Source organism: Venturia canescens, chromosome 1 (genome assembly GCF_019457755.1).
Source record: "Venturia canescens isolate UGA chromosome 1, ASM1945775v1, whole genome shotgun sequence".
Lineage (NCBI taxonomy): Eukaryota > Metazoa > Arthropoda > Insecta > Hymenoptera > Ichneumonidae > Venturia > Venturia canescens.
This window is the reverse complement of record NC_057421.1, coordinates 4,420,414-4,438,072: the sequence shown is the minus strand read 5'-3', so window position 1 is coordinate 4,438,072 and position 17,659 is coordinate 4,420,414. Positions and strand designations below refer to the sequence as shown.

The following is a 17,659-nucleotide window of genomic DNA, read 5'->3' as shown; positions in this document are numbered from 1 at the left end:
ATTAACGTCGGAGAAAACGGCCATAAGTAACAGAAATATCATAATTACAACACCAGCAACCACTGAACGAGTAGTAAATAATATGACTAACAATAAACATGCAAAGCTCAAGTCATTTGATTAACTTTATGAAGTTATAAAAAGACAACTGTTTCTGGTCAGCAGAACATTGTGACAGCCATTTTTTGGGAGATCTCATCAATTTATTGTTGGTGTTTTTAGCATATTTTATAGGAAATTCTGTTTATCAGCTATGGTTATTGCAGGAATCTATTTGAACATGCGCGTGCATTCTGACCGACTATCGGTAATTCCGCAAGTTTGCGTACTTATTCGGGAAGTAGTTTTGTATTCCAAACTAGGAGGCACTGCATTTCCGAAAAGTTTTCGTTGAGAAAAGTAGTGGCGGGTGCATAAGAAAAAAAAAATATATATTGAACATCGACTCGGCGTTTAAAGGAAAATTTTTTATTACAGAAGTGTATGATCGAGAAAAGTGATCCTCAACTAAAATCAGAGGTTAAGTTGTGTATACACGAAAGTGTTTATATTCGAATAGTTCGAGTTATAGCTCGATTCAGCAGTTTCAAAAACCGATATCAGAAAATATAACTTTTCAATATATGTCGATTGATCTGAAAACGACTCTTTACATTTCTGCTCCGTCGTAATCGTCTGAATTGTACATTTTTGTGGAAATACCGTCAAATACACCATGTCTCATCGAGTGCAAAGAAAAAAAATTTATTGACCCAACTGAAGCTTCCAAACGTTAATTCCACGTACAGATACGATCGATGTAAACACAGAAGGAACCAGCGTTGCTTCATCTACTCATTATTATTCGCGTATGTTACAACAGATTAGAAAAAAATACGAGGACATTTCACAGTTTTGCAGAGAAAAATGTACATATATTTTTTCGCTCATACACTTACACTATTGTTTTTATATGTACTAAAACATATATACATTTATTAATTCGGAATACTCGCGCGGTACTCGAATGATCTGTTTTACAAAATACATTTATAGGCTTAAGGTCTCTTAATAAATATTCGACTCGATTTGTCGCCCAAAACTAACATCAGGCAAGCTCGTATTTTCCTTTACTCTGTCGAGAAACAAAAATAACGTACATCCACGAATTCGTACAAACTTCACGACGCTGAAGTTTGCAACGTTGGAGTTCAACGAAATGAACGAATAAAATATTTATAATTCATTATTTTTTTATTTCACGAATTATTGATGTCGCTTGAAATATGACGAATTGGAAATTCGGCAGGAAACGAGATTGGAGATTTACTGGAATTATTTGAGAGTTTTTTTAGACCATTTCGTTGGACTCCAACGTTGGAAACTTCAGCGTCATCAAACTTCAATTTCCATGTTACAAGTATATAGAGAGTCTTTGCACTAGCATTGGAGTTTATTTTTGTTTGCTAGAAAATAAAATATGTTCTACGAGTTAATTTTTTTCACTTGAAAATACAATATGCACATTGATTTCATTTTTCAAAATGTCACTAACAAATATCGTGTATTTTATTACATACCACACTATAATTTTACACATGACGTTTGATTCACACATCTGTGATTCTTGATAGTCGATTTCTGAGGTGTATTGTACAGTATGGAGATTTTCATTCCGGGTAATGTAAAATAATAATGTTGAAGCTCCGCTCTGTCAATTGGAGCTTCAGAAAAATTAGTGAATACATCGACTGTTCTTTTATGTCTTCTTCCACAACATTTCACTTTTATTAGAAAAAAGTCACTTTTGCTCTGAATATAAATGAGTAGAACAATTGGCGTTGTGGAACTGACGTACAAGTGCAAATATTTTTTACCAAGATATTGGAAGAAATAGTTTTGACGAATGGTTTGAAAAAATTATTCTGTCTGCACGAGTCTGAAATTTCAAATAGTTAAATCGAAGAATAATTCACCGGTGTTGACAAAATAAATACTCGCAATTATTTATCGAACGGATTAGAAACTTTCAACACTTTTTTCAGTGATTTTTAAACAGATGCAATTGTTTTATCCAATTACTTAACATTCTGTGTCTTCTCCAAGTAGTTGACTTGGAAAAAACATTTTCTTATAGTTTTCTATCCGAAAAGTGGAAATCTCCAGATATACAAAAGCTCCGAAATGGTGCGAAGCGTTTAGCTTTAAAAAAATTGAGCAATCAAATGGACAGGAAGCTCAATGAGGATCGTACCAGTGAATTTCACTAGAAATCACGTTCAACAATTTTTTTCGCATTTTCCGAAGGTTTTTCTTAAAAAATTAGTGATCTCGAGTGAATTGGAGTGTCGGAATGAAAAATTAATGACTTTCCTGACCGACGATAACTCTTCACGAAAGTTAGCAGCTCAGCGAACCTGAGCCAAACTCTTTCCAAGTCTGTATTACGCATCGCGTGCATACAAGAATCGTTATCTCGTTTTCCATCTATTTTAGTCTAAATTAACGATCATAAAAATATGCAATTTTTCGACGATGTTGAAATTCGCGAAAGGAAAATTCATTTTTTTACTGCTGTCACGTGTTTTTTTTTTTTCTTTTAACTCTATGAAGCTAAATTTTTTGTGATTTTGTATAAAACATATTTCGATAATACAAAAATGTAAAGTCACTGTCATTCGAATACAATTATCGTGGCATTTTAACGATTTAAACTTCAACTGCACACGTTTTACCACGAACGAGATTCGTATGTTCATCTACAGGGTATGACTAAAAAAATAAATGCGATTTTTGTCATGTTCTTCCCTGTAAGGCCACCGCTAAGAGTCGCCTCGTGTCGCACATTATTAACTTTAATAAGTCGTGAATCCTCGCACTCTCGCACGTATGCATACGTTATAAAAACAATAATGATTCCGAAACACGCGCATTCACAACCACTTGACGGAGTATTATGGCAAAATCTTAAATATTTATACGAAGGAAGGTGAAAAAGAGAGAGAGCCGAAGCAAGACCGTTTTCGTCCCCTGAATCTTACCAATCTAATCAATATTATAACTATTTTTTATATTATTATTTTATAAATAAGCCTTAACACGGATATTGGGATTCACGAATTATCAAAATCAAAAAGACAAAAATCCTCGGGGACGACGCTGACTAAACGCTTAATATTTAGTTGCTATTACATAGGTCAATGGACTCGTTCAAATCGAGATACTGTACACTGATCATTCACGTTATAAACGATCATTGGAAACTAATTTTTCTCGTACGAGGAATCTTAAGCTGCAAAGTCAGGTGAATCGAGTTCGGAGGCACAGCAAATTGCTTCAACGTGTTTTCAGTGAACTTTTTATTGGGGGAGTCGAAATCTCAATCAAACCATTCCCGAATAATATTTCCTCGAATTGCTGAGCAACAAAAAATAAATTCTGCAAAGTATTTGTTGACTTTTGTCGACGTTTGGTAGTTTTTAATGAATTGAAACGAGAGAGTCTGAATTATTGAGAGACAAAAGATTTTCTCATATTATTGAATCATCGGGCTGGTGACGTTCAAGCAATTCGGCAAGTTTGATCAATCGATTGATCTGACTCGACGAAAACTGTGATTCTGAGAGCGAGTTAAGAGTCGAAGGAAACAATCGTTGTTCCTGTAAATGCTTTTTTTTTTCACCAGACTCGCTTCCGACATTTGGGATTGTTGAGGTCATGGACGCAGCTCTGGCTCTCCTCGTCGAAGGACGTGCCTTCCTCGCAGACGAATCTGAAGTCGAGGACCTGTCTGGAGGTGAAACCCGGCGCACAGTAGTGGAACAATCGGCAATCACGGCCATCGGCATAGTAGCGATACATTTCTTTTTCCAAACAGTTGAACGAAGCGATTCTTTTGATTGCGCCGGGTTTTCTGCTCGAGGACTGAACTGAGACGAGGGTCGTTGATTCGATCGTCGTCGTATCCTCGGTCGGAGCATCCGGAGGTTGAATCGTTGTGCCGGCGGTTGGATTTTCCGTCGTTGGTTCACCTGTAACCTGGCCAACCGTCGTGGAGCTTGGCGCTTCTACTTTCGGCTCGATGACTGCGACGTTGTTCTCCAAAATAGTGGAATCGCTGCTAGGCTCGATCTGCAACTTTTCGTTTCTTCCGGCCGGTTCGGTCGACGTGGAAATCGGCGCTTGGCTCGTCGTTTCTGCGTACTCCGTGGAGGTCGAAGCTTGGAGCGTCGTGCTCGCCGTTTCAGGCTCCTTGAACCGAGGCACGTCGTTGTTCTCCAAGTCCAAGTTTCTCGATGTTGTACCTTCGATTTCCTCATTCTTGGCCAAAACATTTGCACTCGTGGAGGAGCCTTCGCTGGCTCGGAGCAAGGGCCAGGGAGTGAAACTCTCAGGGTAGGTCGTTGAGGAAGCTTCGACAACTTGGGTCGTTGACGCGGAAACGTAATTTTCTTCGGCTTTGACGCTTCTGTCCGGCTCAGCCGTCGAGACCGTTGTCGTCGATGGTGCTTCCGGAATTTCCGTTGGAGTTTCAGTCACCGGAATGCTGGAAGTACTTTCTTCCACGTCGGAGATCATCGTCGCAGGGATTTCCGTTGAAGGTTCCACCTCTTCGACGCGCGGAGTCGTGATCCGAGAGGTTGGTGGGAATTTTCTAGCGAAAAGAGTCTTCCGAATGACCGGTTTAGGCGCGTAATCGTTGTAAGACTTGGGTGGCTTGGCTGGCTTTGGGTTCAGCAGGGTCATACGAGGCTTTATCACGACCGGGACCGGAGTCGTTGATGGTGGCACGTATACGTAACTTTTTCGCAGAGTGAAAGGCTTAAAGAGCTTCGGCGGAGTAGGGCGAGGTGTCGTTGTCGTTGTCGTGGTGCTCGTGGTAGTTGTGCTCGTTGACGTCGTCGAGGTTGGAGCTGTCGTCGCGTTCTTGGTCATAGACGATGGGGTGGTGGTTGGAATTTCTTCAGGTTCGTCCGACCCGATTGATTTTTCCACCGGATCTTGGTCGTCCAACTTTTTCTGTGTCTGGGGCTCGTCACTCTGTTTATTTTCTTCAGAATTTTCTTCGTCTTTGGGCCTATCGGTTGGAACGACCGTTTCGGTGCTCGATATTTCAGCTTTCTCCGGTTTATCCGTCTCGGCCTGGATGGTCGTGAGCTCTTCGAAGTATCCGGTTATTCCTGTGTCGGTTGTGGTCGTCTCTTTCTCCTTGTAGCTCTGAGGCTCGTAGTTGTCGTCGATGTAGTCCTGAGGCATCGCTTCCGGTCGACCGGAATTTTTGGGTGCCTCGGGCTCGTCCATCTCTTCGAGGATCGGTATTTCGTCGGTGAACTTCAAAACTCCTTCCGAATCCTCGTGACTCTTGGGGTGTTCGAGGGGCCCCATTTTTTCGGTGGAGGCTCCAACTTCTTGGGAGTCGTCGGATATAGTTTCTTGGGACATGGTCGTGTGATCGTGGGACATCGAAATATCTTCTTCGTCGTTCCGGACCTCGTGAGAACTCTCCTGACTTCGCTCAGTGTCCGCGTACTCGCTTGACATTTCGTAGGACGTTACTTCCTCGTTGCTTCGAGTCGTCGAGGCATCGGAAAGTTCGTAATCATCCTCGTAGTTTTCGTCCTTCTGGTTGTTACTCCGATTACGATCTCTCGATTCGCCCGATTCATCCTCCGCTCCCGGAACCTTTGCGCGATCGAAAGACTTGTGGTGTCGCGAAGACTGAATTTTGTTCGGCGAATATTCCTTCGAGTATTCCACAGAATCTTCTTCGTCGCTTCTCACGCTCGACGAATCCATCTCGCTGTCGTAATAATCATCGTCATTGGGATATTCTTCCTCAGACATTTGGCTCTCGCGGTTCGATTCCTTTTCCTCCACTCCCGATTCGTTCCTCGTTTCTTCTTCAAAGTGGAGTTTCTTCGACGAGTGTTTTCTCTCCGGTTCGCTCGAGTCGACGACTTCTGGAAGTTCGAGCGAAAACCGCGAGGACTCGTCGTTCACGACGTTCCCGCTGCTTTGCAGAGTCTTCGGACCTTCGGTTCTCGACGTTTTCGCATCCTGGTCGTAGTGCTTGCTATAATCTTTCGAATATTTCGAGCCATGACCAATAGCTCTTGTGTCAACGTCCTTAGAAGTGTGAGCTTCCGGGTCATCGAATATTTTCCGGTTGAAAGTAGCGTCCGATCCGTTCGGGTGTTCCCCAGCATCGTGTTTTTTCTCGTCCTCGACATTCGCCGATTTCGTGGCCTCCGAGTCGTCGAAGGAATCGGTGACTTGCCCAGAATCCGTCTTTTCTTCGTAATCCGAATCCAGTAGATGACCGGATGACATTGGCTTCGGGTCTTCGATGACTTGCGGCAAATTGGGCTCCGCATGCGACTTGGAGGCTTGATCATCGTCGGGTTTGGTGGTAGAATCGATTTCGAAGTTCCCTTCGGTTGATTTTTCATGAATAATCTTGATTCCCCGGTCGACACTGGCGTCCTCGGTTTTCTCGACGGTCAGATCTCGCTTGGTTCTTGCGGATCGTTCTTCGCGCAGTTCTCTGGCGGGCCAGTGAAAGCGTCCGCCAGCTTTTCGGTTGTTACGAATTTTGGGTACGTCCCGATAGAAGGGATCGAAGGATTCATCGCCCTCTTTGTAGTCGTCGTAGCTCGTCGGGATCGTTGGCAATGGGAGGGTGACGAGTTGAGTGGAGTTCAGGGGCCTCCCGGACTCGTCGCTGACGCTGGCTTTGGCGGTGACGATGACCCTGGACTGGGAGGGCAGAAGGGGTGACGGATTTTGTACGATCCGTTGAATATCAGGCGGAGACAAATTGATGGTGACCTGATGGGGTTTCAGTTGAGGGATCGAGGGCAAGGGGGGAACGTGAATATGTTGAGTGACGTGGCTGGACGAAGATTTGGTGGAGGTTCTCGGGGTGGGATAAAACGATCTGACGGTTTGGGGCTCGTGATCGTTGTTGTTGCTCGTCGCCAGGAAAGAAGTCGTTATTCGATGGGGATCCGAGCCCAACTGATCCTCTTTGTTCCTCTGGACCGCTCGCACGGATTCTTGTTGAACGGAGATCGGGGAAATCTTCAATTTTGATATCTTGCCCTGAGTCGTGGGCTGTATGGCTTCGAGGGGTCTCCTGTCGTCCTGAGACTCCTCATTGTCGTTGTCCTCTTCCTCGTTGTCCCGATATTCCTCCGTTTCTCGGGGATTGTTGTTGTGAACGGTGAACTGTTCGGTTGTGCTGGCAATCCCGTGATTGTGGAATATCGGATTGATCAACGCAGGGCTATTCGCGTTGCTGTTCAGCAGAGTCTGTATCGTGGAGGACGTCGCGTGGAATATAGGAGCGACGGTCGGCTGATGATCGTTCCGGATCTGTATCTGGGGCCCAGCCGTCGAGCTGTAGCGAATCTCGTGAATTTGGGGGCTCGCGGTGGTCGAGCCGACGCCTTGGTTGCTGAACAGCTGGTACGACGTCGCTTGGTTATTGTTGTTGTTGTTATTATTGTTGCTACTTGGATTCTGGTTGTTGTTGTTGCTGCTGGTCCCGTCGTTGTTGTTCTCCAGGTTGTTGGTGCGATGGTCCCCGGTGTGATAGATGTACTGATGGTGGTAACCGCCGTTCTTGTCGTCGTAAAGCGACTTCGATTGACTAGTTTGGACCGATGGGAAGCGCGGTTGCGGCTGGTAGTGCTGGGGGTAACCGCTCGGGTGCTGATAAGCCCCGCTCGCTGCTGTCGTCGATGGCACTATGGCCCTTTGCGTTGTCGTTGTCGTCGTACTCGTCGTGCTCGGACGCGACGAGCTCGTGCGTTGAGATTCGTGCGATTCGTCAATCACTTCCGATCCGTCGTCCTCGTCATCGGGGTTCAAATCGTGCAGACTGTGAACCAAAAATCGATCCGATTATTTCACACTGTCGAGACACGAGTGAACTAGTAACAAGGTCGGAGGGTAAATAAGGAGAAACGAGAATATTTCAATGAAAAATTCGGTTGAATTTTCGAAAATCTATCAAGTACGACTGCATCGATTCCATCGATTTCTACCTAATAATTTGACTTTATTATCCTAATCTGCCATCGGAGATGTCCCAGTCGCATCGAAGCGAGAGACTTTACCAGAGACTGAGTCTGTTTTGTTCAGTCAACGAGCTTCGATGAGTTTATAATTCAGCCGGTTGGCTCCGGAGCGTCAATGAAACGTAGAATTTATGTGCTACTGCGTCGCCAGTCTCCCGATCGTGACTGTCTGTTCGTACAGACTTCGGTTAGTGCAGCGCAGATACGAGAGAAAAATAAATAAATATGCACAGTCGATAATAATAAGACTGGAGACAATCGGCGGACGAGATTGAGGTTTCTCAATGCAACCCCGCGCGATCCGGGGCGTATAACAGCTGGTCAATATCCCGTCGATATATGATGCATGGAGAACCGCGAAAGTCGACGGATATCGCTGCAGATCGCCGTATCCATCACCTGTGCTTTTGCTTGTGTACCAACCACTATTTGCTTCAATATATTTATATATATTTTGGGTATTACGCGGTAAATGTTCACGTGTCCATGCACTATTAATACGGTAAGCCTCGAAACGAGGGACCAAGCGTCCTGTACACTACTTCATCGTCGCGTGTATATCCATTTATCGAACTTCTCGAACGGAAAGCTGCTCGCAGATATGCCAAATGAAAGGCACTCGTGCGGTGTCTCCGGTCCTTACGAAACTCACTGCTGCTCTCTGTGCATCGTTCAATGTATGTACATATATGTAATTTATTCATATTACTCGTGTATTACTGTTGACGGGACACACAAGTACAGCACTTTTCATTTTGAGTGTCCCGATAACAGGTGAGACGAATTAGGTGCTTTCAAAACGCACAATCCTGGAACTACTCTTTACTTTTTCCTACTTTGAGTGTCTCGGACCCTGCAACAGGTTGGCCTGAATTGGGAAATTTTGAAAGACTTTATGGAAACGACGCTTCTACCTCTTCGAGTAGATATTGGTGCGGATCCAAATTGAGAGCTTTTGGAACAGATTCTCAAAAGGCCATTCAATTATTCACATTTGGAGGATCGAGGAGATTGCTCCTGACAGGTCTCGAAAATAATGTTTCTCGTACTTTATTCGTTTATTTTAGTGTTTTTTTTTCTTCAAATTTTCGTCACAGTTTTCGATATAATGTGAAAAATGGCGCAAGGTTCAGTTGCATTCGACGAAAATTCAACGATGAATATTCGATGAAGTAAAAAAGCTTAAAAGTATCCAGAAAAAAAGGGTTTTGCTAAAAAAATTAGATTACTTTTCGACACTATTTGAAAAACGATAAGAAATTGTTTGACTCTTGTCAACTTCGTTACTCGACTATATTTTTGTAGATAGTAAAAAAATTCTTTTGATATTAGTGAAAAATAATAATTGTTATTAAAGGAGCACTTTAGCACGAAACACCTCGTGCAACGAACGTAAAGTTGTTTATGCACTTTGCGGGGTGAATGTACGAGGGTAACGCTGATAGGCATCGTGCTGTAATACCTTGAATATTATCATAGAACATAGTCATATTTGTACATTTTTTCAGACATACATCTCGGGTTTTGTATCCCCTAGAAATACGAGAACTGCAAATTCTGGTGCGAATCAGTGCGAGACGATTATTTCGTTAAATCTTTCGAGTCGCTGAAATCTTTCGGATATTTTTCCTTCATGCTGTGCATTTATTTGTGTTTTATTTTATGCGGAATATCGTTGAATTTTGTTCTAATCAGATATTTCTGTCGTACTGCTAAAATCTTGTGATTTACGGCATTTTTAAAATGTGAATGAAATTCAAATGATGGAATTAATGTAAAAATATTTGAATCATTTTAATAGAGTCGCTCAAAAAGTTACGACTGTCCTTCGATTAAAAACTGCCGAACGGATATTACGATGAAGCTTCCACGAGATCAAAGATTCAATGGTTCGAACTGAGTTTGAGATTTTTACGAAATTTTAATACTTTCTCTTTCAAGCAAATCTAGTTTTGATATTTTTTCAATTTTCTAACTCAAAATCGGTGCTTAAAAAATATCGATAAACAACGAAACTGAAATACCAATTTGGGGATTATTTGAAAATGGAAAAACCCAATGGCGCAGCTGTAGTTTCAATTCCATTTAGAAAAAAAGATGCAGCAAATTTAGTGGATTAATAAAAATTTGAAGGTTCAAGAATTTTTCGAGTTTCTTTCTAATTTTGAATTTTTCGATAATAGAAACGATTTATCACGGAGACGTTAAGTTAGTTCATCCATCAAGAAACTTGAATTCCAGAATAGCGAATGCTCCCAGATCTGAATCAGCGAATTCACGTTTTGGACAAATACGAAAAATCCTTGAAAAATTGCTAAAAAAATTTTCAAAGGATTCTCATACTTGGAGTCAGTGAAAAAATGAAATAATTACCTGAGCGTGACAGCGTTGTTGCCGTACAGTTCGAGATTGAGGTTGTAGAATCTTTCGCTCTTGCTGCAATCGACCTCGTCAACCCTCTCGCAGACTCGGGTTTCCTGGTCGAAGACCGTACCGTTGAGGCACAGGAACTTTATGTCCATTTTCTCGTCTGAAACGACGTCTCACGGTAAAGGAGAGATTTTCATTATTCGGGGACTCTCCGAGGGGTCGTTTACAGCAAAATTGACAGCCAGCTCGAGGGTGATTAGATGATTTAAAAAATCGTAAATCCGACGGATGATGAGCATGAGTTGACACGTTTAAAACGAATAAAAATTGACTTTCATTCGAGCGACCACTCCGGCCGAATTTCCAATTGCAATTTCTCTCATCGCTCCTCTTCACACGCCCTTCTCATTTTCTTCATTAATTCCCTTTTCAATCACGATTTATATTCATTGCGAAAAATGCGTAACGGAACAAGCCGGATCTAGAATTCACAATTGATCGTTGCAACGGTCGTTAGGAGTGAAAAAATCCAGTGACTTGTGGGGGCACGAGTCGGTCCATTTAATTTATGTAAGATATATTATGCAAGTTGCGGTTGCACTTAGTGCCAGCGTTATATAGATTGTGTCTCCGGGTGTCGTGGCAAAGATCAACGTTATTCCAGTCCTCTTAAACACGCGTCCTCGACAGTCGCGTATATTGTACGATACGAGTCACTATTTAAGCAGAATAGAGCAGAGATGAGCACGCGTTTCGAACGAGCGTTTTTCGAGTTAGCCGCATTGGAATGCAGCGGTGGAATTAAAAAAGTCGAAATCGATGAAAAAAAATGACGAAATTTGGAAAAAAAGCTTTCGTTGTCCTCGAGACGAGCAAACTGCAGCATTTCCCTCATGGAAATGCTGATAACGATGACTTTACGACGTAAAGAAATCGCATAAGGTCGAACACCGCTCAAGATAAGCATCGTTTTATCGCGGCTGGTAAACTTCGCTGTATCTTTATTAATTTTATTATAATCGCCGAACGGACAAATAATTTATTGAATTTTCTTGTCTAAGTTCAAATCGTGCTCATCCGTGCGATAGTGTCGAGCCGTAATGTTGGCTGTATCGCCGTTAAAAGGTTCCCGACGCGAAGGTGATTCGCTCGTAAAGTTGGAGAACACGATCGGCCGCTGAGCCTGAGTTGTGATCGATCTAGACTTATCCAGCAACTCAGAATGCCACGGTCGTTGCTTCGTCTCATAACGGTTTTTTGTGTGCAACATAAACAAACGAATTCGAACAGTTTACTCTCATCTGAATTTCATAAATTTTTATTACAGACGTATTCGATAAAGAGAACAAAAAAAAACGAATCGGTTGAAGAAGAAAAATGAATTTTGATAGTTGGGTAGTCGAAATGTTTGAATTTTTTTTGCACTCGTTCATTACGAAGACGTCGACAGAGAAAAAGTATGAAATAAAGTTCCAAGATTTTTCCAATTGGCTCACTAAAAAGTGAGTCTCAAAAAAATGAATTGACCCACCCAACGGTTTTGTACACGCATAGAAAGTGCTCCAAACCCACCCAACGATTCCGCACCCAAATCGAAGTAAGTGCTAAGAAATTCACGAATTTACAAAATTTTGTTGATATATTTTATTTTATTTTATTTTTTTCATAAAAAAAAGCTAATTACGGTTAGTGCCGCGATACTGAATATTTACCTTACATCACTTTGCATTTACTCAATAATATACTCAATAATACTCAATAAAAATATCAAAAATCCTGCGATGGAAAAGATTTTTGTCGAGATATTAAAATGTTCGTTCATTTCACAAAATTATTTCGACGAAGCAACTGAAAATTTATCGCTCCAAAGAGTTTCGCTTTTTGTTATTTTTATTTATTGAGTATATTATTGAGTAAATGCAAAGTGATGTAAAATTTAGCAAATGCGAGTGAGTGTGACATTCGAAATGGATGCTTTTGGTGTTTCATGTAGCGATGAATTACCTTTCTGTCCAATGGTACAGACGTGAAACATTTGGCAGCCGGTCTCAACGTCCGCGTAATAACCACCGATCACTTTTCCGTGACACGAGAAATTTGTCTCCGGCAGGTTATCGAAGTCCAGATACTAAGGAACGGTTGAAAAAAGTATGAAAAAAAATGATAAATGCAAATGATTGTAGAAACGAATTATTCATTAATCAAGCGAAAAAACAAATTTAATCGCTGTGCTGGGTGCAGGGAAAAATGTATTCCCCCCGGCTTTTGAGGCGGCGCAGTACTTACACCAGGTTCCCCCGCGCTGCACAACGTGGAGCCATGCTGGAATTGGACGATCGACGCGATAACTGAAAGAAAAAATGAAGAAAATAGAGGAATGGGGATAAAAGTACGAAAACCAGTAACGAATGCATGCAAAATGGAGCGCACGGTGAATTCGAGCATATCGAAACTACTTTCTTCGCAACGCGATTCGACCGGGGAGCCAACGGGATAGCGTAATTCGCAGTGGCGGAGCTTGTTCGACGACAAAAATTCGAGATCGATAGGCAAAGTCCGGGCAGCCGAGCGGTGCTTGATTTGTAGTTTTCCTCGTAAATATATAACTCCTCAATAATTTGAGCTTTGCGCAACTTCGGCCTGTCACGTGTTGCCGTTTTATTAAACGCGCGCGGCGATATAACTATTAAAAACGATTTTATTGAAAGATATTCGAGCTAATCAGCCTGCAGGGAAACACAAAATTTCATTGGAATTCGCGCGCGTTACATACGAATTCTGAATCATGCCTGCGCTCGCGTTTCGACCGCGCGAAAAATTTCGAGCCCGGTGAACGCCTCGATAACTCCATTTCCTCAATCGAATCGTAACGAATCTTTGTTACGCATTCGTCGTACGGTCATCGCTCGGTGAATATTTAACATTTTTTAAAATGAAGCTCCGTTTGAATAACGTTCGAAGCGAGAGAACGCTCGAGAAGAAGAGAAGACGAAACGAGCCGATACTTTCTCCATTCGAGCATCGAGTCGAGAGAATCTATTGAAGGATCCCCGCGTTCGACCGAACGCTCGACGGGCTCGAGGTTACGGAAAGAGCGAGCTTTAATTATTCCCTATTCCAGATTAAATCATCCATTTTCTTCGCTTGTCTATCACCTGACGAGATTCTTCTGGGATGCTAACGGATCGTCATAAATCTCTATGCGTCTTCTGCCGGTTGTGCAACTTTTCTCATGTTACCAATCCTCCCGCGGTGCTCGAATGAACCAACTGAAATTGCGCAACGCTCGAGGAGCAACTTTTTTTGGGTTTCCATGACGATTTTTCACATTTCTTGGCATTTGAAAACATAATTTTAATGATTTCCGGACCGAAACGACTCGAAAGCGAATTTTCTGAGCATTCCGACCAGGCGAACGTGGCTACGACTACGATTTGATCAAGTTTTCTACAAATTTGATAAGCTTCGATGAAATTCGTCCCCGATCAACTGCAACGAGGATTTTAAACTCGTTCGGAGCTAATTGAGAAGTCACTGCACAGAAACCTAGACTCGGTTAACTATTTCGTTATTTTTAATACGATTAGTTTCCATTATTGTTGGTGTTAAGTTCGCACATGCATTCTACGTAGTAGACGTAGACGTTAACAGTAACGAAGAAATCCGAGATGGTGCGAGACCGGATCCGGAGCAGTCCGACCTCGATCCAACACCTGCGACTTTAGCGACGAACCAGAGTGCGCAAATGCTCAATGCGTTATAACTTTATTAGAATCTCTTGACGTTTTGTATTTCGTAACTGTTAACGCTGCATCTTGATTCCGAGCCTGTTATTGTCTCGCAATATTTCGAAGCTGCTCGATTGTCAGAAAGGAATTTGAGAAAAACGACAGCGAAAAAGTTCCTTCTTTCCATTTTTTTCACTCTTAACGATTGATGAAAAAGGGGGATTCGTCGAGTCGTGGGTTGCTAAGTGATTGCTCCGGAAACGTTCGACTTGAGCTCTCAACAAGTTTTTCAGTCGCTCCGGATCTCATGAATTTGTGAGAAACTCGGGTCAAGTTTGTCCCCGATAAAAAGCAAGTCGGAACGGTGCCTGGCGTTTATTTGTGTCGAGAAGAATACGATTGGCGGGAGAGAGGGAGTGAAATGGAAAGCGCGAAGATTCGACGCGCCGGGATTCCTGGGTAGAAACCGAAATTTCATAAATTATTCTCCGAGCGTTCGGGACGCCGAACGAGCATCTTTCTTCCCTCTTTACATTCAATTATTTTCGCTAAAAATATGTCTGGAATGAAAGAAACTGTTACCCCGCGAACTCTCTTCGGCGATTTGTGTCAACTGTCACGACAGTGAACGCACGGTAACCGCGTTTGTGAATGCTCAAACAAATTGTTGGTCAAAATCGATCATTCGCTCATTCGTTCCAACGCGGATTCTCATTTAGTCAATCTGAAAATTGGAATTCAGCCGAATATTTATTGCAATGACTCGAAAGTTGGCGTGTACAAATAAATAAAACGAATTCTTAAAAAAAATCGTTATAATCAATGAAACTGGCTCAGCTACAGGAAATTTTGACGATTTAGTTAACTCAACCAAATCGTTTGTCATTAAGGAGGCTGGATCACGAAATAAAAATAATCAGAATTGGATCAAATTTGGTGACAACATTCTTTGGCATCAAGTATACAAATAAACGATTTTTTCAAATTTTTTTACCACATGGTTGTCGAATAATTGAGCGTTAAATTAAAGTTTTTATGCACGAGATGTATAACTGTAGTAAACTCTATGCTTATACACGTGAACTTTAGTATTCAATTACTCGAGAGCTACGTGGTAGAAAAATAAAAAAAAATGTATATTGTCTTATACATTTTTAAAGAATACATTTACCAAATTTTATAAAATTCTCATCATTTTGAAATTCTTCATATTTTAAACATAGTTTAGCATGGCAACATTGTATCGTCGCGATCGACCCTCCTTAAATGAAAAAAAAATGTTCAACCTGCCAAACTTCGGTCCAACCGAATGGATTTAGTTCGATAAAAAAATGTTTTTCCTCGCTCCAGCAGCTCCGCACTCCGATTAAGTGATAAATTGCTTTTAGTGATGAGCTGAAAATACGAGTCCGATGAGTAAGAGCATATGCATAATACGTCTGTAAAGAAAAGCCGTGTGCACGGATAAATTAAATCAAGAATCAATTCCGTGCGTCGTTCGAGCAGGGAGCGCGCGCGCCCCCTGACTTTCACAAGCGTTCGAGAATACCATATGTTCGTATGTACATGTGGACGCGTACAGAGACTCGTACATACTACGAGAGATCTTTTACGTAATGGGGCATCTAATTTCCGTATTCAGGGCCCAGCTGTTAGTCGATGCTTTCCTTTCCAGGATGTTAAGAGACTTATTGTGTACACATGCACAAGTCTATCTGCGTAAAAAACTGACGATTTTTTGCTCTGCATTTTTGTCTCGATTTCGGTGATCGACGATTTTTTATTTTCTCTTTCGTCTCGATTGAAAACTGATCATTTTAATATTTGCATCCTTTTTTTCATTTTGTTGACAGGCGAGTTTGAGAGGTCGAATTTTTGTGTGAAAACTTTTCCTCTGCAAAAAATAGGTGTATGAATGAAGCGCTTAGATCGATGAAATTCGGAAGTGGTAATCGTCGATCGAGTTTTAACGGGGCGTCGGTCGTGAGATCGAGTTAAACTGACCAGTGCGCACTGGCTGACCTCGGTCCAGAATACTCTCGCAACGACCCATTTAATTTAACACACGTCCAGCTCGCCGGGCGCATAATCGCTCAGATTTTTTGCTCATTCTCTTTTTGGCAATGATCACTTAACCAATTTTTTTTCAGCCTCATTTCAATATTGGTGGCATTGAACTTTGCATCGTCGGAATAGAACAGCATTGGAAAAAACTGTTTTTTTCTAAAGGCACGCTTTTTTGACTTCTCTCGTATTCTTTCGCGACTGAAATTTCGAAAAAATGGTGAGGTTGATCCTGCAATTTTCGTCGATCCTGAAAAACTGACGTTCTACACTCGTCAGTGGCCTCGAATTTCGACACTCTTATCGGATTCGATTGACTCCATAACTTGATGGGAAAATTCGAAAAGTAAGCTGCGGTTTTGGCCCCAGCCCGAAGGCTCAGTTTCCCTACAAACACGAACAAACGTTTGTCAGCACATTTGAACGAAAAAATGTAGAAACAGTTTTAATGATTTGACCCTTATTTGACCTCGCAGAGACCTCGATTACGCAACTTAAAAGAAAGTGCTTTTACTGATGTTTATCACAAAACGGTTTAAATTTCGTTTGTCGAAGACAGACATAAATCATCTAGGAAAAGATAATTACAATCCGTTTTGTGAATGTGCGTGTTAGTGAATGGACGAGAAAAAGAAAAATTCGGTTATAGAAGGGGTCGAATTAGGATCGAAACAATCAACGAAACACGTGGCAGGCGTTATCCCGATCAAATTTGTCAGATCATACGGGGAATTTAGTGATAAAAAATTAAATTTTGCATCCTTTTCCAAAACACTGAATTGGCCAACGTTCTTCGAGTGGCTGACGACAAATTTTGTTGGTTTACTTGGTCAATGAGATTGGCTTGGAATAAAAAATACCCTAAAATAAAAAGATACTCCGAAAACAGTTGCCCCCAAGAAACTGAACGTGTCCTGAAGAAAGTGTTACGATTCGATCGATACGAGCCTTGCACTCGTATTCGTAAATTTAAGTTCAATCCATAAATTATCACGACTCTTCGCCTGTGCCCTCCACTGCACGAGGATTCTTGATCGAAGTGCGGTACATCGCGGGGTTAATCGACGTTAACCTCCTTAAATACAACATAGAAGCGACCTGGCAATTAAAAAGAAAGAAAAGAAAACAGAAGGTCGACCTTTCCTCGCATTCCATTCGACTCTCTGTAACGCTACCTGACGAAACGGATTTTTACACATTTTTCTTCAGGGGATCACGCTCACCTGTTCGAAATGTTCCATTTGATAATTGTCATGAAACTGTTTTTCGTTTTACTTGTTTTATAAAATTTGGTATTAGATATGTTTATTAATTCTCGTGAACGTAGATAATACATTTTTTATCGATACCCATGTGCACCAATATATTGTCGTAAAAGCTCGAATGAAATTCTACTGCGTACCATAGTAAATTTTTGAACACTTCGGCGGATCATCG

At 41.7% G+C, this 17,659-nt stretch overlaps 1 protein-coding gene across 1 annotated transcript; it reads right to left on the bottom strand.

Moving 5' to 3' along the window:
• Positions 1 to 452: 452 nt before the first annotated feature.
• On the bottom strand, positions 453 to 16,211 carry LOC122418870 (flocculation protein FLO11-like). The gene is made up of 5 exons (XM_043432957.1): positions 16,163 to 16,211; positions 12,717 to 12,778; positions 12,435 to 12,558; positions 10,434 to 10,590; positions 453 to 7,861 (listed from the first exon to the last, which is right to left on the bottom strand). Exons 1-5 carry the CDS (start codon positions 16,209 to 16,211, stop codon positions 3,658 to 3,660), a joined length of 4,596 nt encoding a protein of 1,531 aa, XP_043288892.1. The 3' UTR covers positions 453 to 3,657.
• Between the last annotated feature and the right edge of the window lie 1,448 nt (positions 16,212 to 17,659).

What these genes read in the sequence shown, in the direction of transcription:
- LOC122418870 (XM_043432957.1), bottom strand. Translation starts at nt 16,211, where the DNA reads ATGGGTCGTTGCGAGAGTATTCTGGACCGAGGTCAGCCAGTGCGCACT. An exon ending in CTGTACCATTGGACAGAAAG is followed by an intron (nt 10,591 to 12,434) that starts GTAATTCATCGC and finishes ACGTCGTTTCAG; the next exon opens with ACGAGAAAATGGACATAAAG. An exon ending in AACAACGCTGTCACGCTCAG is followed by an intron (nt 7,862 to 10,433) that starts GTAATTATTTCA and finishes TTTGGTTCACAG; the next exon opens with TCTGCACGATTTGAACCCCG.